The sequence below is a fragment of the Mustela putorius genome, unplaced genomic scaffold (assembly GCF_011764305.1).
Source record: "Mustela putorius furo isolate JIRA1106 unplaced genomic scaffold, ASM1176430v1.1 tig00003923_pilon_pilon_pilon, whole genome shotgun sequence".
Classification (NCBI taxonomy): Eukaryota; Metazoa; Chordata; class Mammalia; order Carnivora; family Mustelidae; genus Mustela; species Mustela putorius.
In genome coordinates, this window is record NW_025422068.1 from 11,528,712 (window position 1) to 11,550,976 (window position 22,265).

A 22,265-nucleotide genomic window follows, 5' to 3' on the forward strand; every position below is an offset into this window, starting at 1 on the left:
TGCGTGTGCCCGGCTAGCTCAGTCGGTAGAGCATGAGACTCTTAATCTCAGGGTCGTGGGTTCGAGCCCCACGTTGGGCGCAGATTCTTTTGAAAAGGGAAAATAGAACTTTTGAAGCAAAGTCTAGAAATGAGAGTCCAGAGCGGCAGCGAGTGGAACTCGGCCTCCCTGGCCGGGCGCGCGGGAGCTAGGCAGGTGGCTCCCCGTGGCCCAACAATAGACTGCTCCCAGCGCACGGCCCGCTGGCTGAGGCCGCAAGGACGGGGTCGGTGCTGCCCGCGGATAAGTTAACGCCCGAGGGCCTGCTCCTTGGGCCACCATTCCGCTCACTGAAATCCGCCCGCCTACGATCAACGCGGATGGGGCCACTTCTGTGGACCGGACTGGCAGTCCGGTGTCTGCGGCGCGCAGGAGCACAGGGTGTGGTGGGGCTCCTGGAAGCCGCGGGGGACCCAACGGCCGCCCGATTCGCGACCACTTTACTGGGTGACTGAAAGGCTGAGCATTCTCCCGCTCTCGCCGCGCCCCGGGTCTTGTTCCGGGGACACAAGAGTGCTCTTACCGATGGGAGGCCCTCCTCTTCAGTACATTCCGCTTTTTAAGGGTCCATCTGTTGGGAAATGTTGCCACTACGCAGAGAGGCATGTAAAAATATCCTTTATTTTGGAAACCCTAGCATGAACATCGTCAGTTTACTGGTCTCTTCGGAAAATTCTTCGTTAACTTCAGTTGAGCTGCTTTTTCAGTCCTTCAAATTCAGTCCGTTTTCTGGTTTCTGTATGGACGAGTCTCCGTGGATACCCGTCAGACCGCAGGAGAAGTCTATCAGGCACGCAAAGCTGGTTTGCTGGACTTGCTAAGCAGAGGGCTGAATCGCCCTCAGTCTTGAGAATCCTGTGTCCAATACGGGAATTGGGGGAAGTTTAGCCTGACACCTTATAAGGGCAGTCTGGACAGGAATTGCTCAAAGTTTGTAAAATAGGCGGATTTGCCTATTTGTACAGTCCTACCTGGCTCATGGGAAACTTACTGTTACTGTATGGTCTTAGCTTGGAATTAATGGGTCTAAATAAGCTTGTGTCCCAGGACTTTCAACTTTGACATTTTTTCTTGGACAAATATTTGTGGATTCATTTGCAAATTGTAGTTTCAGGATTTTAATTTTTTTTTTTTTAACCTTCTTCCTTGGAAATGGAAAACATCCTAAAAGATCCTGGCTTTCATTAAGGGGAAGCCAGAGGGGACAGGCATCCCATTGCCATCTCCCAGCAAGCTAGGGGCATCCTTTTGCTACAATTCCTGCGTCTCTTTCCCCTCCACTGCTTCCACGGTTGCCCCTCCAGCGAGGCCCAAATGGGAATCCATCTGGTTGTTATGCCCGAGTTTTCGCTTCCGAGAGACCACCAAGGAGCCAAGCACCGATGCAATCACACGAGGGTTTATTTGACAAGTTTAAGCTTGGGCCCAAGTATACCTGACACAGCAGAGTAGGGACTTGGATCCTGAGCCAGATTACAGTCAGAGTTTTTAAAAAGCAGAGTAGGGGTGGACTCGGCGGTGGGTGAGGAAAAAGGGGGTTATGATGATGTAAGTCTCTAAGGAATTTTGGAAGCGAGGTCTCCAGGACCTTGAGGGGCCAGCTTTTGTCTGGGGAAAAGGTTATTCATTATCAGTAATAAAAATCTCCTCATGAGACCCTTTAGATGTATATCACTGGGTCATATGTTTGGGAATGATTGCTGACACTATTTTGGAGGTTTAGAGATAAAGTTTCACATTTCTCCTATCAAGTGTCCTTGTTAGTGAGATTTAGGTTTAGAAGAAATTTAACTTTATTTACATTTCCTTCTGCATCAGCCTCCTTTAGTTTTATGGTGGGGAGGGCAACATTATTGTTAAGATAGCTTCTTTGTTGTAAATCTCTAGGACATTTGTAAACCAAGGGAGACTCCTGTCTTGCAGGATTGTGATCTCTGCAAGTTAACTATTTGTTTTTCTTTTAGGGCAGCCAGGGGTGCCTGAGGAATGTCACACATACTACAGAGGGGGAGGGGAGTGGGTGGAGAGGAGGCACAAGGTGCCAGCTTTTGCTTTGTCAAGATGGCTGTGCTTATGTCAGGGCTAGACTCGAGGTGGGTACAGCCTTGTTTTTCTTGGCCTCCACATGGTAAGTGATCGCTGCTCTTAGCACAAAAGAGGCAAGCGCTGATCAGTTCAGACATTCAGCAAACACAAGGAAAGGAGGAGTTTGGGTCTTTATCCTCCTTGGCGAAAGTGGCCATATGGAGGCAGAAAGACTCTCTCTGATTTACCTTTCAGAAGGTAAATCCTTCAGGAACGGTGACCAGAAGGTGTGATGGGAGTGAGACTGAGTCAGAGAGAGGAACTGGAGATACACAGTCCTGTTCTAGACAGGAAACAGTTAGCACAGCAGTGGGAGGCAGTAGTCAGATGGGAGAAGTGGGTGAAGGAACTAGGTGCATGGTTTATACCTGGGCAGGAGAGGGGGCTCCTTGGGTTCTGCTTTAGATGGTTTAGTAACAGAAATCAAAGTCTGAGGGCAGGAGTACGGCCAACACTGACTCCACTTTTGGCCCTCCATCCTCTTCAAGCCAGGGCAATGACCTCCTTCCCACTACATGTTCCAGGCCCGTGGAGGTTAATTAATGTTATGACACAGAATTTGGGAAGGCTTGTTCTGATCTTCCCTAAAGTGGCACACAGGAGGCACCACTCTAGGTAACTAGTAGAGATCCTTTGATGTACAGATGGCGCCACTTTAGATAACTACCCTCTGACCTCACCACCGTATTCCTCATTCCATAAAATCTAGGGATTAAGGTCTGGACTGCACAAAGAATAGCTGTGGAGAATGGCCCAGCACCGCCTGGATGGTCTGTCCCCACCCATAGTCCCTCAGTAAGTTATCCTGAATGAAACTCACCATAAGCGATATGGAGTGGCTTGCTTTATTTTTCCTCTCTTAATGTGCCTTCTCACTCTAGAGGATACATTACTGGCTCTCCACCTTCTAACACTAAGGAGTGGAGGGTGGGGGGTGAGAGAGAAGTAAGGAGTTCAGTCTTGAACAGGTTGGACATGTCGAAACGTCCAAGACACATGTATCTGAAACTTGGGGAGAGCTGTCTTTGCTGGAGCCACAGATGGGTGGGGTAGAGGTTGGGTCAAGCTGTCAATCGCAGTGTGATTCTCCAGGGAGATAGTCCTGAGTAGACAGATGGAGGAGTCAGAATAGGAGTAAAGCTAGCAATGAAGCTTCCACTGAGGCCAAGGGAGTCAAGATGTACAAAAAAAAAGAGGAACAGATCTATAGAGTCAAATTCCATACATGGTCTAGTAAAGGAATGTGATAAGGCCTCTATGGATTGGGCCACCTGCAGGCCCCTGGTGATCTTGATGAGAGAACTAGACTCATAAAAGAGGACCTCCTGCCCAGTGGTTTGGTGGATAGGGGCTTACAAATTGAAAACGCTCAAGGATCCCGACTCAGCAGAACTCCACCTCTATTCCAATTCCTGTCTCCACAGAATCAGCATAGGTGACCAAAAAAACCCATTTTGCAATATTAAACCATCAATAATAATCTTACATTTGCAGATATAGAGATCTACATATACCATGTGTTAAGCCTCATCCCAAATATGGACATTCAATGCTAGAATTGATTAGTTTTATTTTTAGAAAATACTTAAAAGATTTAATTACATTTCCAAATTTTAAATTTTCAGCTTTATTTAAATAACATTGACTTAGAATTTGGTATTTCAATATCCTTTTTATTTTTAATAGATAATTCCACCTAATTTAGAAGAAACAATCATTTCTGAAGCATATGTAAAACTAATTTTATTTTTGGCTAATTTATATCTACATTTTGATGAAATATATTCAAAGCTCATATTCTTTTAATATGTTTACCATTTCCTTAATCCTTTAGATTGTTAGTGTCAATCCAGCTCAAAATGGGTGAAAACTTAAACCCTCGAGCTGTTTTGCTAGAGGAAAGAGACAAAATGGAGAGAATTATCTAGTCTCAAACCTCCAAAGCCGCATTTACCTTCCTTGCTGCAATGCCTGCTTTCTTTCATTCCCTGTTTTGTTTTGAGTTGCTGAATGTGACCGGCTTCCGGATCTACTAATTGGTGGAGCTGGGCAGTTAGACAATATTACCCGGGGCCACGAGGAATGGTTCTAAGAGCTCTGCCTCCCTGGTTGGGTAGAGACCCTGGCAGGGTCCATGACTATAAGTCTTATTAGACTCATGAAACAACCACACAATTATCTGTTTCTGTGGTGTAGTGGTTATCCCGTTCACTTAACATGTGGAAAGTCCCTGGTTCAAAACTGGATGGAAACAATAAGAAGTCATTAGTGTTTTTCTCTTTATCTAGAACAGTTTCAGTGAATTTGTTTACTTCAGTCATCTGTCTTTGGAACCTACGTGCATATATGTTTGAATACTTTTTATATTTTTACACGTACTCTTGTCTTTTCTCATTCTTGACCCGTTCACTTCAACCAATATAGTCCAGGCCTCAAGGTCTGTGGTATTAGAAGGTGGTGGATGTCTTTGGAGCACTCCTTCAAAGAACTTACGAGCATGACGGGTTAAAAGGCAACAAAAGGCAAGAAGGCCACGCAACCACACATGAAATATTAAAAAGTGCAAGCAGGCATGAGCTGGAAATATATAGTGGAAGTCAGGCAGGCCAGGGAAAAGTACTCTCAGGGAAGACCTAGCAGTGGTAATTACCGCACCAGGCACACGCTCTGTGCTGATGGTGTCCGGTCCTGTTTTAGGGGTCAGCCTCAAAGGAGCCTAACCACCCCGGGAGGTAGGTAACATTGTTATCCCCGGTTTCCAGGTGACGCCACTGACGCACAGACACTTCACAGAGGGTGAGGGAACCTGGGGGTACAGGAAACAGAAGTGGGAGCTAAAGGATGGAGGAGAGGAAAAGCCGCAGGGCACCGAGGGAAATTCAAGCAAGCCCCGCGGGGAAAGCAGCTTTGGTTCTGCCCGTGGACTGTCAGTGATTGGCTGGGTGAGGCCAACGGCGATGGCGGCCAGTCCACACCACTGCCACTCCCACGTGCAAGTTTAAATTCTTCTACCCCCCTGGTTTCACTCTCAGCTAGGGGCCTCCATCCACCTGTCCTCAGGGGGCCCACCCCTGCTCCTCCAAGTGGTACCCTACTGCCGCTCCCGCCTGCCCCCTAAGGCAAACCCACCTGGCGTCTATCCTGCATTCCTCCCACTGTGTCCTCCTCAGTGGTGGTGAACCGTCAAAAGGACCATCAGTCCCTCCAGAGGTGTCTCACCCAGTCGCCCTCTTCACTCAGCCTCACTGGCAGCTCATTGGTCTGGAGCCTGTGGGATGCTGCAGGTGTGTAGAAGCAGGCTCTAGAGTTCAAGAGGGGAAAGAAAGTGAAGGCTTCAGGGAAGCAGCCCAGCGACTTTTGGGGGAGCCCCCCAAGCCCAATATCATTACTGTACAAAATTACTTACCTAATTTTTTAAATCTCTCACTCATAAGTATATAAACTTTTGCTTTATTTTAAAAATATTTTTATTAGGAAATTTAAAGTAGAGACAATGGTATTATGAAATGCCAAGTGCCCATCATCCAGCTTCAGTTTTCTCTCTTCTACAATTCCAATTTTATCTCTTCCCACCCCACTGGCTCTATCTCAGAGGGTGAAAAGAACTGTTAGAAAATTAATGAGGGAGATCTGACAGAGTGGCAAGCAAACAGAGGACAGCATTAGAGAAGGGCTAAAAAAGATGTATCAGAAGAGGTGACTGAGCTTAGTCAGGAAAAAAGGAGCCAGCCTTTCAAAGATCTTGGGAAGAGGCCTTTGGGAGAGGGAGCTGAGTGTTGGAAGGCTCCAAAGTAGGAGTGTGCTTGGTGGATTCAAGACGAAAAGAAAGACCAGGAACTTGGAGGATAAGGATTCACAGCCATACCTCCCTGGCTCTGACTTCTGGTGAATCGTTCCACACCAGCTGCTGATTTTGTTTACAAGTGGTTAGAAAAATGTGTGAAGGACACCGGATCTATACTCTTAAGAGGACTTCCAGGCTAATGAGAAATACAGTAGGACTTCAATATGGAGTTTTTAAGGACAGATAATGAACACATAGGCTCATTCAGAAGATTGCAAGTAGACAATACACATGGTGTTTCTAACTGCTATGAGTTGGTGGTTAGGGAGACAACAGCAGCAACTGAGGTTCAGGTCCTGGCTCTGCACTCTAGCTGTGACCTAATCAGTGCCCCCTTCTCCTCCATACTCAGTGGGGGTTCAGTCCATAATTGTCACCTGGAATGTCTAAAAGAAAATATCACCAGTGGCTCAGTTGTTCAGAATGACGCCTTTTGATAATCACAATTCATGAAGGAACTAGGGAAGGAACTAGTTAAAGGAACTAGTAACTTTTCCTGTTCCAGAAACTGCTGGTTTGATTTAAAAAACAACAACAGTATTAGTAAATTGAACTTCAAACCTTGAGAAAAACTAGGCTTTAACATTTACAACTAGATAAATTGAATATTAATCACACAACAAGTTAGTGTTTTTTTCTATATTAAAATACCTTCCTTAGTCCTTGGACATTAAACATCTCAAATGACAGCAGAGAGAGTTTCCCAAAATATCCAGTGATTTTAATCCAGTTGGTCCTGACACATAATGGAAGAGCAGGTCATTCTGGGTCATCTATTTGGCCACTCTTCCTTTAGCATGCAGTCCTCCAGAATTAGGTTGCTCTGGCTGACATTTTGTCTTCCTATTTGCCCCAAATTTACATTCCCCAGGACAACACCATGTGACCGAAACCTGCCTTTTATTTAGGGGATTTTGCACCCACAAACAAATGTGATATACTATAAACAGGGCAGCATTTGATGGTAGTTGAACCATTTCTCCTGATGCTACACAGACCCTAAGAGAAAGGCTTTGCCAACTCTAGTAAAGGGAAACCACTGACTGTTAAATAGCTGATATTGGAGTATTTTTAGACTAGCTAGAAAATAGCCGTAAATAGCTTAAACGAGGAGATAATTATCGGTCTCAAATGAGGTTTTAAATGAAAATATTCAAGAGGATGGTTGATTTATTTATTTATATGTAGATCATATATTTTTATAATTATATAAGTAAATTATAAATTATATATAATTATCATAAACTACAAGTCACATGCATGACCTAATAATTTAAATATGCCCCATATGACACCAAGACCAAGTGGAAAATCACATACAAATTTAATTTCTTGTATTTACTTGGATTCTTTCTGTCCAAGGGAGAAAATTCTCAGAATAAGAAATAATTGAGGCCTTTCCAGTGGTGTCGTGGCTTTGCAGTGATGTCATGGTTTTGAAGAAAACATGATAGCCTTCACAGAAACAAGCCTGAAAAAAGAAAAATGATGTTGTCCTATAGAAGCCATAAATAAGAGTGACGCTGATCTTCAGAATCTTTTGCCTGAGTATGTTCCTGTGAGCTGCAAAAGGAAGGCCCCTCTTCCCGTCAGACAGTGCCCTGCAATGGATATCATCTTACCTTGTAGGACAAGCAGTGAGGGGATTTTGGGGGGATAGAGTCATGTCAGATTTGTTAAAGCTGCCCGTTGTCACCAAAGCAGTGGAGAAATAGGCAACATGGTTCATGGCTGACAGGAAGGATTATCAATCACCCCGTAGGATCTACAGTCCAGTGATTTATTTCCATAAAGTTACAATCACATATAAACCTTGACCCAGCAATCTCACTCCCAGGAATTTGGCCCACAGATATGAGTGCAAAAGTGCAAAATAACAACACTACATACTTATTTACTGCAGAATTTATTATAATAACAAGAGATTGGAAACAATACAAATGTCCTTCGGTAGGTGATCTGTTAAATAAACTATGAGTCATCTACAGGTGAACATTATGCATCTGCAAAAAAAAGATTTAGAAAATTTTCTACATCTTGAGATGGAAAGATCTTCAAATATGAGTTATAATTATCTTTTTGTATAAAATAGAGGAAAATAGAAATATATTTGCATCAAAAGATATATGACTGTGCAAGACTATATACACAAGTACAAAAATTGTTACCTAATGAGGGAAGATGATAGACCCTTTTTGCTGAATATTTTTATGTATGGTTCAATTTTTTAACAGTACAGTGTACAAGCTACTCAAAAAAATGTTTTAAAAATTCATTTTGTGGAACTCTGTGTTAAATGCTATGGTTGATTCTTCAAAAAATTAAACACAGAACTACCATATGTCACACTGGAATAAAAATTAGAAAGAAAAATAGGAAAAAAAAAAGAAATACGTATGTTCTGCAATTCCACTTCTAGGTATATCCTCAACAGAAGTGAAAACAGGAACTTGAACAGATATTTGCACACCATGCTAATAGCCACATTTTTCACAAAAGCCAAAAGGGCAGAAGGAACCCAACCAAGTGTTTATAGACAGATGAAGGGTTAAAAAAAAGTGTAGCATGTGGATATATATAAAATGAAGAGTAGTCATAGTGATAGTAGAATGGTGGTTGCCAGAGGCTGGAGGAAGGACAGAACTGGGAGTTAGTATTGCCTGATGAAAAAGTTGTGGAAATGGATGGTGGTAATGGCTGCACAACTGTGTGAATGTGTGTAAAGCTACAGAACTGTACATGTAACAATTAGTGAAACAGGAAGTTTTATTACGCATATTTGAACAATTTTAAAAACTAATAATTCACATACACTTCTATAAAATTCATTTTGTTAGCAGTAAATCATAAATTAGTGAACAAAGCTATATCCACAAAAAAAACCTATATCCACAGGATCGCACACAAGAAATTTCCAGAATAGAATTTCTCCGTTCGTCCCGGAGGGAGTCAAGTGAACAAAAAAGAATACATAGCGCCCAACGTGGGGCTCGAACCCACGACCCTGAGATTAAGAGTCTCATGCTCTACCGACTGAGCTAGCCGGGCGCCCGAGAACTTACATTTCAACAATTCTTAATTCAAGGTAGGATTCGGGTTCTAAGCCGCTTCAGACATAAAAAGGGGTTTATTTGAAAACTCCAGCCGCTAGGAAAACCTGAAAACTCAACCTCCGCAGATCCTGCCCGACCGCCCCTCCCACCTGGGTCTGTTTTTTGCTTGCTCTGCTCTGCCAGCCACCCAGCCTTTTCCCTCTCCCGGAAAGCGCAGGGCGCAAAGGAGGGGGAAACGTGGGCCTCCTAATGTCACTCGCACGCTCACCTTGTGATATTTTAATCAGGAGGTTAGAGGTAGGGTCTGGGGATTGGAGTGGGTGGGTCCCGCCACTGCGGCCGCCGCCGAGGTTTCTATTCTGGGCGAACTCCAAGATGCGGGATTTCCCCTTAGGGCTCTGCGAACATTCGCCGTTTGGAAACTTGGCACGGAAGGAAAAAAACGGAAACCGCAACACCGCATTGGAGATGCCGGGGATCGAACCCGGGGCCTCATACATGCAAAGCATGCGCTCTACCACTGAGCTACATCCCCACTTTCCTCGAACCTTCTCTGTACCTTCCCTTGGCTGCTTATTAGTATGGACAGTGGGTGTGCGACGAGCCTGGTAAGACAGTCCAGATGCTTGCAAAGCCGGTCGGGCAGGGCCGGAGGTGCGTTCTAGCCCTTCACTGACTCCAGGGCAGCGGGTATCCATTGAGGGACACTGGCGGGGAGAACAGGGCCGGAATAAACACCCGAAGGCAGCAGTGGAAAACAGGGGAAACCATCAGGCACGATGCCCCAAATGAACTCTGAGCCAAAAAGGGAAAGTAAGGAAGTCTGTGTACAGGCTGCTACGTTTATTAACCAGGAAGAATGGGAGTGTAGTAAACGACATAATATTTGTGTAAAAATAATTCACAATCGGAAAGTTGATCCTTTGGGATGGAAGGAGACTGGAGCATAGACCCTGGGCACATTTTTCGCTGTGAACCACATCTGTAAATCTGAATTTGGAACCACGTTTTAATCAGTTCAACCCAAGACAAGTTTACTTTTCTTACTGTGCAACAAGAATTGCTCTAGAACCCTGGGGGTCCAGCCACGAACAAAACTGACACCGTCATCTCCTCTAACAGCTCAAATTCCAGAGTGTTAGAGAGAAAACAGAGCCAGGTTGAAGGACAAGAGTGTGGTAAGAGGTGATTTTAAACAGTGTTGTCCCGGCTGGCTTTGCTGAGAGATGACATTCGGAACAAGAACTGGAAGGAGGTGGGAAGTATGGGAAAGCCATGCAAGTATGGGAAAAGAGAGGTCCCAGTAAAGGTAAAAGCCAGTTCAAAGGTGCTGAAATAGGATCTTGCTGGCATTTTGCAGGAATAGCAAGGCAGTCCCTGTGAGAAGAGAGGAGTCAACAGGGAAGAGTGATAGGAGATGCAGGTAGAGAGGCTGGGTGCAGGGGGTGGGGTCAAAGAACAGGTAGGGCGTTTGGAGGATTATAAAAGACTTCAACTTTTACTTTGAGCAGTGGGAGCCAATGGAGGGTCTGAGCAGAGGAGAACTTAAAATTGATCTGACTTAACATTTCAACAGGACTGTTCTCAGAGCTGGGTGGAGAAGCTGGGGTAGGGCAGTGTGACCAAAGGGGAGAGAACTGTTGTGATCATGAGGTCATTGGAGATGGTGCAGTGGAGGGTGTGAGTGAGGACACACAGGGGACTGAGGGTGGAGCATGTGCATTTTTTCCTCTTGGGAGTCACAGGGAGGACTCCCAGTTTGGCCTGCGCACCTGGAGGGATGGAGTTGATGTTACATGGGGTGGTGTGGGGAAGGCTCTGGAAGGAACAGGTGGAGGGGCAGATGAGAAGTACAGTTGTGGATATGGTGAGTGTGTGATACCCCTTAGAACATGCTACTGGGAGTGGGATGTGAGAACCAGGAACAGCAGGGGATGCTGGGTGGGGATGTGTACTGTGGCATCCGCAAGAGGGTCTTTCAAGCCGAGGAAGTGGAAGAGATCAGGAGTGAGTATAGACAGAGGTCCAAGAACTGAGCAAGTGCAGGAAGAGGAGGAAGAACCCACGAGGGAGGCCAAGAAAAAAGTAGGAGAGCCAGGGACTACAGCATCCACAAAGATGCCTGGGAAGAGTGTCAGCAAGGAGGAAGCATCAGAGGAAAGGGCAGGTGAGGTAGGCCCGAGGAGGAGCCTTTGCCTTTAGGTTACTGAGGTCACTGGTAACTTTGACAAGAGTGGTTTCTGAGGAGGGTGGTGTCTAATGCCCGCCCCGAGTGCCCTTTGGGAATGAGGAATGGTGGTGGAACCAAATATTCCTGGCAGTTCTGGAGGGACAGTAGAGGACTGGGTTCATTTGGTGGAGATTCAAATGGGAAAATGTATTGTAAATGTATTATTTGTTCAAAGCCAAGAATTAAAGAAAGAATAAACAAGGGGGAGAACAACGGTGGGAGAAGAAGCCACAGAAGTGGATACAAGGCACGCTTGGAGGTGGGGGCAAGAGCCACGTTCCAGACCCTAAATTTAGCTCAGCCCCGGTCCAGGACAAACCTGCACTCCGGGAACCTGACACTAAGGCCCGGGCGCTAGGCCCTTGGCCCGGCCGTGCTAGGTGGGGCTCGGGAGTGGCGCCCAGCTGTGCGCCCACCAGTCCAGGCCCGTTTCCCAAGGCTGCCTGGGTCAGGCCGGGGGTGCCTAGAGAGGCTAGCGGAGGGTCTGGGCGAGGGGGGGGGGGGGGCGACGGAGAGGGGACGCCAGGGGACGGAAGAGGCTACAGATCAAAGCCAGTGTTTGAGGGGCCCCGAGTGGGGCCCACGGCGCCCGCCCGCACTTGGATCCGATCCATAAATATGGTCTGGCCCGCCCACCGCGCGCTCGCTTCGGTCTCGCTTCCCGGCCGGGCAAGCTCTCAGCTCCGGTCTCCACCAGTCCGGCTCCAGCCCCGCCCTTCCTCTCCCAGTGGGTGCTCGGAGGCCGGACCTGGCCAACCCACTCGGAACCGCGTACTGTCAGGCCCCTCTACTTCCCCAGCACCGCCCGGCTCAGGCACGCCGAGGGAGCGCATGGCAGCGGTGGGGCCGCGGACGGACCCCGGCGCCGGTGCCGAGGCGCTGGCACTGGCCGCGGAGCTGCAGGGGGAGACCACCTGCTCCATATGCCTGGAGATGTTCCGCGAGCCGGTGTCCGTCGAGTGCGGTCACAGTTTCTGCCGCTCCTGCATTGCGCGCTGCTGGGAGCGCCCCGCCGTGGGAGCCCCCGCGGCGTCCCGCCCGCTGCCCGGCCCGCTGCCCTGCCCGCAGTGCCGAGAGCCCGTGCGACCCGGCCAGCTGCGGCCCAACCGGCAGCTGGCCTCGGTGACCACGCTGCTGCGGCGCTTCAGTCTGCCGGCGGCCGCGCCGGGGGAGCGCGGGCCCGCGCAGGCGGCAGCGGCCGGGTGCGTCCAGCACGGCGAACCGCTCAAGCTCTACTGCCAGGACGACGGGCGCGCCATATGCGTGGTGTGTGACCGCGCCCGTGAACACCGCGCGCACGCAGTGCTGCCGCTGGACGAGGCTGTGCAGGAAGCGAAGGTGAGCGCCGCGCCCTGCCCCCACCCCCGCGCAGACAGCCAAGACCCAGCTCTCGCGGCGTTCCAGCGCGCGCGGCGCAGACGGCCGGCGGGCAGGCGGGGGGCCCGGGGGAGACCCTGCCTCTTTGCTCCTTTGCCGATCTACCTACCCAGCGCTGGGTGCTGAGTGCGGCTCTCGCTGTGTCGCCGCTGCTCCGCCAACACCACCCTCCCACCCATCCTCGAGTTTCCCTCTGGGCTCCCTACTGGCCCACCTTCGCGATACCTCCACAGACTTGGCGATTCTCTCCACGGCTTCCAGCAGTGTCTCAGCCACACCCACACTTCCCTGCCCCCTCTCTCAGCCCTTTCCCTGGGCGTGGCGGTGTGCTGCACCCTCGCGTCCTGGGCCCGAGTGGGAGGCCTTCTGAGGGGTTGGGGCCAGGCAGTGGGGGACTCCTGGGTTGAGTAGAGAACCAAAGGCAGTCTTGGGCTGTGTCAAAGATACGGATCTGGGGCAGTCTCTTCCCTGCCTCCTTTCTGGGGTGTCCACAGAGGCTATGGGCACACAGCCCCAGTCTTTCTTTAGTCCTTACCCCACTCCAGCCCTCCCATCCAGGAGGCTTTCTGATGGTGAGGAGGAAAGCAGCGGGGAAGACTAGGTAGGCTGGGCTTGTACATAGCCTGCATTTCAGCTTGTATTGTGTACAGATGGTCTTTAGGAAATAAGACCTTGGGGCTTAGGAGTTACCCTTCAGTTGCCCTCTTCCCTTATGTGAGCCTGTGCAGGTGGTAGCCATCCCTATGTCCAGATATGGCTTCAACCCTGCCTCCTCTATTCAATGAAGAGGTTCTCTTTCTCCTGGATAGCTCCAGAAAGGCACAAGTTGGGGTTTCCAGAGTCCTCCCCCATAATGTCTCCTTTCTCACACCCCCCCCCCCCCACAGGAACTCCTAGAGTCCAGGCTGAAGGTCTTGAAGAAGGATCTGGAGGACTATGAGGTGTTCCGTTCCACGGAAGAGAAGGAGAGCAAGGAGCTTCTGGTGAGCTGAACACCCCCCTAGTGCTCCCCCAGGTGGGCCCTCTTTCAGTGACAACAGAGGACCGCCCACCATCCTGGCCCTGTGGGGGCATTCTTTAAAAAGAAGTAAAGTCAAGAGTGAAAATTGGAGGGATGACAAATGTTAAAGGAGAACATTTAGCTGAGTAAAATTTTTTCGATATTATTGTCTTTATTCAGCAATTCATGAATGGGGCAGCAGCCCATCTAGCAGATAGGAAAGAACTCTGAAAGGGCGCCTGGGTGGCTTGGTTGGCTAAGCGTCTACCTTTGGCTCAGGTTGTGATCCCAGGTCCTGGGATTGAGCCCATGTCGGGCAGCCTGCCTCTCTGCCTGCTGCTCCCCTTTTTTGTGCTCTTTCTCTCTCTCTCACACAAAAAACAAGAACAACAAAAACAAGCAAGCAAACAAACAAACAAAAAACCCCAAACTCTGAAAAGCTATACAAGGCAAAAGATTTTATAGGCAGAAGGAAGCAGGAACAAGGAATTTATACTACGCCAAAAAGCAGATTGGTTATTACAAAGTTACTGTCCCTCTTGGGGAGAGTAGGGGTTTATCAGGTAGTTACTTAACTAATGCTGATCAGGGGATTCTTGCTTGTCTTTTTTAAAATTCTATTTCTGGGAAAATTGAATCTGTAATTACATCTCTGTTTCCTGGTATGGGACTTAGCATGGGTGACTCCATTTTGGGCCCCCAGTCTTGTTTTTAACTCAAAATACATGTGTTTGGGCATGAGGAGGAAGTGACCTCAGTTTAATCCATACAGTGGCTCTGAGAGACCCTATTTTATTCTTCCTCCTTTCCAAATGAGACAGCTATAGCCCAGGGTGGTTCTGTGGCAAGTTTGCTGCTGCTCTAGGTTGGTGAGAAAGCACATTTGTGACAGGGGATATGGGAGCATGTGTTGAAGCCGCTGTGTGCTCAGAGTTGGGATATTTAAACTAGAAGATGTGGGTGGTGGGTATGTATAGGTGAGCCTCTGACCGCTGAACAGTGAGGTGGGTGGAATTCTGTCCAGTGGGATGACTGAGGCTACTCTCCAAATGCTACGTCTTGATGTGCCATTGCCTGTCCAACTTCTACTTTCCTGACACAGAAGCAGATGGCAGCTGAGAGAGAGAAGGTGAGCGCAGAGTTCCAGGCACTGCGGGCCTTCCTGGTGGAGCAGGAGGGCAGGCTCTTGGGCCGTCTGGAGGAGCTGTCCCGGGAGGTGACACAGAAGCAGAATGAGAACATAGCTCAGCTTGGGGGTGAGATCACCCATCTCTCCAAGCTCAGCAGCCAGATCCAGGAGACATCTCGAAAGCCTGACCTTGACTTTCTCCAGGTGAGTCTGGATTGGCCAGAGGTATGAATCATTTATCCTAAGGCATCACAAATGGCAAGTGAGAACAGAGTCAGATTCTGTGAGTTTAGTAGAATCACATACTTGAGCAGAAGAGGACTGGAGAAGACTGCCCCGATTCTCCCAGGGTTAAAGGTATAAAAAGATTCAAAACTTTCTTGACCTTGAGCCACAATAAAGATCTTTCTGGTTTTACTCAGCGATTCATGAATCATAACAGACAGAAAGGAGATCCAAAGAGCTATATACAAGGCATAGAGAAGCCTTGTGACAAAAGTCTCAGAAAAGAATGCTTCTCTTTAATACATGCATTTGATATTTTGACATTTTCTACTCTACTTTCTTTGAAAGTAAATAGTCACGATCCACAAATAAACATCACAGGTCACAAATGGGTCAAGCATGGTCATTTAAAAGATGCTGATCTGAGTGACCAGTCATTGCCAAAGGACTGTTCTTATCTGGGGTGGTGTCGAGAGCGCAGGAAACACTAGATCCCAGCACATGGCTCCAGTGATGAATCTGTAATGAAGGGAGCCTTTGCAAGGCTGTGGGAAGGGAGGTGATGAGACACCCAGTCATCAGCCACCAGCAGAAAGCCATTGCCATCTAGACCCATGCAGATGGTGGGGGCTGGTACACGGTACTGCTTATTCCTCTAGAAGCAGGACAAGAGACCAGTTTATTTTATCAAGGGTGACTGGAGGTTACCTGATGCTGAGTTGGTTTTCTTTTATCCTTCTTTCCAGGAATTCCGAAACACACTAAGGAGGTGAGTGGACCTAAGAGTTACTTAGGCCTCTCCAAGCTGGCTCTTCTCTTTTTCCACTGAGCTGTCTCTCTTCACTCCCTCACCCCTGACCTCTCACCTCCCAGCTCCTACACTGTCTTATCTGTGTACCTCCCCAAGGCAAATGTCCACCTGCCTGGCTGTAGATATTTTGGTGTAAGATCAGCCTCTCCTTTCTTCAACTCTCCCCAGCAGGAGGACCTTGCCATCCTAATTGTCTTAGCCCAGTGGGAATAGGACAGTGTTTGGGGGCCTTCCTCAGGGTCTTTGTCCTGCAGATGCAACAATGTGCCTGGCCCCAAGCCAACCACGGTCTCTTCTGAGATGAAGAATAAAGTCTGGAATGTTTCCCTCAAGACCTTTGTCTTAAAGGGGTTGCTCAAGAAGTTCAAAGGTAAGAGGCCTGTGCTTGGGCCTGGGCCATGCAGTGCTGGTGGCCATGTTGTGTTTTGGTAGTTTAGGCACCAAGGATGTGCCTTTCCAAAAGCTATGTGAGAAAATAGGAGCTAGGGTGTGTCGAGGCCAGACTGGTGCAGGGAAATGGTGGTAGCAAATCCATTCAGCAGCAGCCCCCCATCTCCCTAGCACAAAGATTCCCCCAGGGACAGTCAGGGTAGAGGGGGATATAGGTGCAAAAAGAGGGATGAGGAAGAAGAGCTCAGCTCAGACCAGCTCAGGCAAAAGAGGGGGAAGCTGGAGAGGTAGAGCTAGGATACTGCCCTTCCCCATCCCTGACACTTGACCCAGTGCCTGCACATCAACTCTCAGCCTTTGGGGTATCTGGGGAGTGGGTGAGCCGGTAGGGCTATAAATGTCAGAGGAGGTGGTATTGCTATCATTGCCAAATAGACAATCTCCCCAGTCAGTTACACATACACTGCTTTGTTTTTCCTCCTCAGAGGATCTTCGGGGAGAGCTGGAGAAAGAGGAGAAAGGTATGATGGTTGTTGTGAAAGGGAGTTCCCATTATCTGGCCATGCAGAGAATCCAGTCCTTGCACATGAAGTTTCTCTGGGCTTTGTGCATGTTTGTTCCTTCTGCCTGCCTGCCTCTGCTTTCTGCTGTCTGCTTCCTCATCCTTGCCTCCCAATTCTGGCTCCCTCAGGCTGCAGTGGGACTTGTAGGCCTATAAATTGTGGGTCACTCCCTTGGACCAGGCGCTCTCCCCTCTCCCATACAGACAGAGACCTCTCCTGGGGACACAGGTTGTATGTGTGTTGGGGGGTGGCGCATTGGGGGTGGTCAGGGAAAGCAGGAGGAGACTGAAGAGAGGAAGGGAGTTTACTCCCTCTGATTACTGCAGAACTCTGGGGTGAATGGGAGCCAAACCCACAGGAGGGCAGGCGAGGGGAGGGCACGTACTCCTGATGCTGATGACTGAACAAGCTAAGTCAGAATTTACCTTGGAACAATCTAAACCAGCTGAGTCAGACCATGCCCCTCCTTTGTGCGGAACCCTGGGACAGCCCGTCTCCCTCACCACAGTCCTCACTGTGGTCTTCTAGGCTGAGGGATCAGGCCTCAGTGCACACTCTTCCCCTGGTTTCCTCTGTGTAGACATGACAAGCCCTCCTACCTGCTCTTGAAGTACACCAAGCACACACCCACCTCAGGGCATTTGCACTGCATTGGCTGGGGCTCAGCCTGGTGTATGCTTCCTCTAGACCTCAGTATAAGTGGCTTCCTCACTTCCTTTATGTCATTGCTGAATTGCAATGAGGCTGAATTGCAGTGAGGCTTTTTCGCTTTCCCTCGCCACTCTGAAATTACATCTTTCTCTCCTGATTCTTCTTATCATCCATATTTATGTTTTATTGTCTCTTCTCCCCTCCCCCCAGAAAGGAAGCTGCAGGAGGGCAGGGATACTGAACTGTGGGATTCCCCTGGGCAACAGCAGTCCTGGAAGATAGTAATTAGGACAAGTGTGCACATTTTAAGTTTTTATTATGAAAATTTTAAACATACACAAAAGTAGGAGATCTCAATGAATATTACATTCTCATCACACAACTTCAACTAATATTTTTCTTAAACACCCTTACCCACTTCTTCCCACTAGAAGCAAATCACAAATAAGTTCCTTCCATAAATATTTCCATAAATGTTATCTCTAAAGATATACTTTAAAAAATTAGAAAACCATGAAACCATAGTCACCATTAGAAAAGGGAACAGTTCCTTCCAGTATCTAGTGTTCAAAATCCCCGCCCCCCATTGTCTTTTAAATGGGATTTGTGGATCTCTTTGAACTGGCATCCCAGTCAGGTTCCTACCCTCCACCTGTCTGACTTCCCCGAGTGCTTATGGGGGGATGGCGGTGGAGAGGTAGCCGGGGAGGGCTGAGTGAGGGGCTTGCACGGGACGTCCCTCCCTGTGTCTGCCTTCAGTGGAGCTGACCCTGGACCCGGACACGGCCAACCCGCGCCTCATTCTCTCTCTGGATCTGAAGAGCGTGCGCCTCGGACAGCGGGCGCAGGACGTGCCCTGCCACCCATGCCGCTTTGACACCAACACGCGAGTGCTGGCGTCCTGTGGATTCTCCTCTGGCCGGCACCACTGGGAGGTGGAAGTGGGCTCCAAGGATGGCTGGGCCTTCGGTGTGGCGCGGGAGAGCGTGCGTCGCAAGGGCCTCACGCCCTTCACCCCAGAGGAGGGCGTCTGGGCGCTGCAGCTCAACAGTGGCAAGTACTGGGCGGTGACTAGCCCCGAGCGGACGCCCCTCAGCTGTGGCCAGCTGTCCCGCGTGCGGGTGGCCCTGGATCTGGAGGTGGGGGCCGTGTCCTTCTACGCCGCGGAGGACATGCGCCACCTGTACACTTTCCGCGTCAATTTCCACGAGCGCGTGTTCCCCCTTTTCTCCGTCTGCTCCACCGGCACCTACCTGCGAATCTGGCCTTGAGAGGGCTTCGTCCGCCTGCCCCAGAGGGTGAGTCAGGCAAGGGTGCCTTCCTCCTTGTCCCGGCTGCCCAGGGGAGGCAGTTAAAGTTACCAGTGTCGGAGCCTCCTGGTAACCTCGGGCCTGCCCCACTCGCCGCTCCTCGCACTTGGCCTGGGCGGCCTTGGAGGGGCTCCTGCAGACCCACAACACTGGAGCCAGCGGAACAGGCGATGTGGAAAAGGGTTCCGCCGGCACCTGAGCGGGGGAAGAGAGTCCTTGGCCCCTAGGGCCTGTCCTCTGCCTGCTGGCAGCAAGTGGATCTGGCCTGAGTTATGGGGAAGTGGAGGGGGATGAGGAGGGAGCCCACGTGCTGACAGAGGTACTTCCCATCTCTGGGGCTTCCTGCCTGGGCTTGGCATGGCCTCTGGTTCTGTCCAGCAGCACCAAACCCAGTGCTGTCAGTGCGCAGGATCAGGCCCAGACAGCCCAGTTCACCATCCCTTCTGGTTTCCCTTCTTGTCTGCAGTCAGCTCTGCCTCCAGACACCTGGATCCAGCCGGCCTGGGGTCTCTACTCAGAAAGGAGTGCTGTACTCCCTCCCAGCTCAGAGAACAGCCTGGGCCAGAACTGGAAGGAGATTCTTGACCTGTACACGAGAGGAAAGCCCAGGACCTGGCTACCTACCAGTACTCCTCAAGCTGATGATACAGAAAGAGTGATATGTACATTCTCAGCCACAATGACAGCCCTGTGTTCTCACAGATGCCTGAACCCCTTTCAGATGCAAAGGTATAGTCTCCCTTGAGTAAGGAGACCACAGGTTATGGAATTTTGAAACACAGAACAGCACTTACGATTTTACAGACACAGCTGCCATCAGGAGGGGACTGCACATAGCACAGACATGCCTCTGACATACCCTTTCTAGAACTTGGCAAATGTATGCCAGCAGCAGTCTAGTGCCAAGGTCTATTCAGCCTGTGCCCTGGTGGGGTATTAATCCCTTGGCTGATTGTTGCCTAGCTTCTGTTTGGGTGGGCTTTGGGGAGGGGGTGTTGGGCTGTTCCCCACTTATTGCTCCCCAGGGAAAAGGGAAGAGGAGATGGAAATATAGACTGAGCTCATTTCTAGGGTAGCTGAGCTCATTCTTGACTCCCCCAGTCTGAGTGCAAGAGCACGGCAGGAGCAAAGGTTTCTGCTAGACTGGGTGAGCAGGTGTGTTTAAGTGTGTGAGCAATGTGTGCACATGTGTTAATATCTTGGATGGAGGGGGCAGGGGTGTATGTGTGTGGATTACAAAGAGGGCATTTATCAGCACGTGAATAAGGTTTAGGTATTGCAAACAGACCTATGTCAGTTTGATAAGACCCTATTTTTCATTTGTTGTTAAATATTAGCCACCCCATATTTAGGTCAGGGGCCTACATCTCATCCCCCACTACCTGGTTACCTGGCTAGATGAAAGCCAATTTCAGCCTATTCTGTCCCGCACAGGTTTAGACAGGTGTGTGGGCACGTAGGGACAGTGACAACTGGATAGTCTGGTCTGCAAGTGTCATGGAGTTCCTGAGAGGTTTCAAGCACACTTTGCATACAACGGTCTTACAGGGCAGGCATGATACTGTTCTAGAGGCAGACCCAGTGGACAAAGCACCAGGTAATCAGAATCTAGTGATTTATGGGCTGGGAACAGGATCATATAAGAGTCCAGCCTACAGGGGTGGCTGAGTCAGCTAAGTGCCTGGCTCCTGACTTCCGCTCAGGTCATGATCTCCAATGGTGAGATAGAGCCCCTTGTGGGTCTCTGTGCTGGGCGTGGAGCCTGCTTAAGATTACTCTTTCCCGCTCCATCTGCACAACTCCCCCCGCCCCCACACCAGCTCATGCTCTCTCTCTCCAATAAATAAATAAATCTTAAAAAAAAAAGAGAGTCCAGGCTACAGTATTATTGTCTCATTCCAGAGGGTGAGTCCTATGTGGAGAGTAGCTTTAGAACACTATAGCCAATGCATGTATTTGAATACCATTAGTATCTACAAGCAAAACCCATTTTTAACATTCACTTGCTAATTAAATTGGCTGATGTTATCATCAAGCCCTAATGGTATCTGGGCTTGTATGGGTTTTGCATTGAGTAGCACAGTTAAAGTCACATAACAACTGTGCTGCAGGATATATTACAGGTCACAGAAGGGGGTTATCTGGAGAGATGCCTATAGGGCCAGGTCTGGGGACTGCAGGGCTGGCTGGCTGTGTGTGTATTTCCAGCTTTTGTGTTTGCAAATGGGATTGTGTGCCTACTGGAATATGTGTATTTGCAGAGTAACTACACAGACATCTATATATCTGAAGAAATATAACAACAGTTACAATAACAATCACAGATTGGGGATAAGAGACGCTCTCTTTTGGTCACCAGGGCAGTGTAGTGACTTCGGATATCACTCTGCGGGTGTGAGGGTTTGTGTGATTGTGTGCATTTTTCTCTCCCATCCTTTGGGCATCCCAAGATCTGGGAGATGTTTGGGTCTCTGAAAGCAATGACTGGCTTAACTTGGTTCATTCAGATCCCACCTATGAATCCCAGATCCTTGAGTTGCATGAGCCATTTCCCTGAAAACAAAAACACAAAAACACAAAAACAAAACAAACAAACAAAAAAACCCAACAACAACAGCAGACCATTACATGGCTCAGCCTGCAGACTGTAGGGCACCCACAGACCCAAGTCACCTGGCCTTGCAGGGATCATGGGGCAGGTTGGGCCACCAGGTTAAGGTCTACCACTTGTAGCCATCATGCTGTTCTTTTATTTTATTTGTTTATTTATTTTTTGTTCTTTTAAGTTTTATCTCAAGTCTTTAATTCCAGTGAGTTAGCATACAGTGTTTTATTAGCTTCAGGTGTACATTATAGTGATTCAACACGTCCCTACATCACCCCGTGCTCCTCATGACAGGTGTACTCCTTAATCCCCATCCCCTATTTAACCCCTCTTCCCACCCCATCCCCTTGAATAACCATCAGTTTGTTCTCTACAGTTAAGAGTCTATTCCTTGATTTGTCTCTCTTTCATTTTCCCCCCTTTGCTCATTTGTTTCCTAAATTACACACACGAGTGAAATCATATTTATCTTTCTCACTTACATCCTTTAGCATTAGGCTCTCTAGCTCCATCCATGTCCTCGCAAATGGCAAGATTTCAGGTTTTTTGTTGTTGTTGTTGTTTGGTTTTTTTGTACAGCTGAATAGCATTGCATTGTGTAAATATACCCCTTCTTTATCCATTCATCAGTGATGGACACTGGGCTGCTTCCATATCTCGGACACCCGCCACTTTCTCATCTCCTGTCCCTCACTTGGGCTCTCATACTCTCCATGCCCCGTATCCCTTGGGCCTTTAGGGGCTCTTAGGAAACTGGTTCCGCAAGAGTTAAGGCGGTCCCAATGGGTTGCCTTTTCCTAATTTGTCTAATTTTCCTAATCCTTCACGCCCGGACCTTCTGATTTCTCCGACACCTCTCGGGCTCTCCCTCCAGATCTCTCGCTGCCCAACTGAATCCCACCCTCCAAGCCCGCACCTGGATTCCTTCAGGACAGGCCTGTTCACACTCTCCC

At 48.8% G+C, this 22,265-nt stretch overlaps 1 protein-coding gene, 1 long non-coding RNA gene and 3 other non-coding genes across 6 annotated transcripts; 2 read left to right on the forward strand and 3 right to left on the reverse strand.

Annotated features, from left to right (window-relative positions):
• Positions 1-7: 7 nt before the first annotated feature.
• TRNAK-CUU lies at positions 8-80 on the forward strand. Its single transcript has one exon. It is a non-coding gene; the product is annotated as a tRNA-Lys (tRNA).
• Positions 81-3,733: 3,653 nt separating this feature from the next.
• LOC106004465 lies at positions 3,734-12,941 on the reverse strand. Of its 2 annotated transcripts, none has more exons than XR_001177467.2 (4): positions 12,843-12,941; positions 7,289-7,439; positions 5,254-5,425; positions 3,734-4,930 (listed from the first exon to the last, which is right to left on the reverse strand). It is a non-coding gene; the product is annotated as an uncharacterized LOC106004465 (long non-coding RNA). The 2 variants fall into 2 exon arrangements; XR_006603428.1 differs by having other exon boundaries at positions 12,854-12,900.
• Positions 8,944-9,016, reverse strand: TRNAK-CUU. Its single transcript has one exon. It is a non-coding gene; the product is annotated as a tRNA-Lys (tRNA).
• TRNAA-UGC lies at positions 9,485-9,556 on the reverse strand. Its single transcript has one exon. It is a non-coding gene; the product is annotated as a tRNA-Ala (tRNA).
• Positions 11,792-21,652, forward strand: TRIM7 (tripartite motif containing 7). The gene is made up of 8 exons (XM_004780211.3): positions 11,792-12,589; positions 13,516-13,611; positions 14,731-14,961; positions 15,729-15,751; positions 16,048-16,163; positions 16,669-16,704; positions 18,157-18,695; positions 19,174-21,652. The coding sequence occupies exons 1-7, from the start codon at positions 11,870-11,872 to the stop codon at positions 18,666-18,668; spliced, it is 1,734 nt and encodes a 577-aa protein (XP_004780268.1). The 5' UTR covers positions 11,792-11,869; the 3' UTR covers positions 18,669-18,695; positions 19,174-21,652.
• The last annotated feature ends 613 nt before the right edge of the window (positions 21,653-22,265 follow it).

Bases quoted from the DNA above. Each gene is read 5' to 3' on its own strand.
- TRIM7 (XM_004780211.3), top strand. From the start codon at position 11,870: ATGGTCTGGCCCGCCCACCGCGCGCTCGCTTCGGTCTCGCTTCCCGGC. The intron at 12,590-13,515 runs GTGAGCGCCGCG...CCCCCCCCACAG, and splicing joins AGGCTGTGCAGGAAGCGAAG to GAACTCCTAGAGTCCAGGCT. The intron at 14,962-15,728 runs GTGAGTCTGGAT...CCTTCTTTCCAG, and splicing joins CTGACCTTGACTTTCTCCAG to GAATTCCGAAACACACTAAG.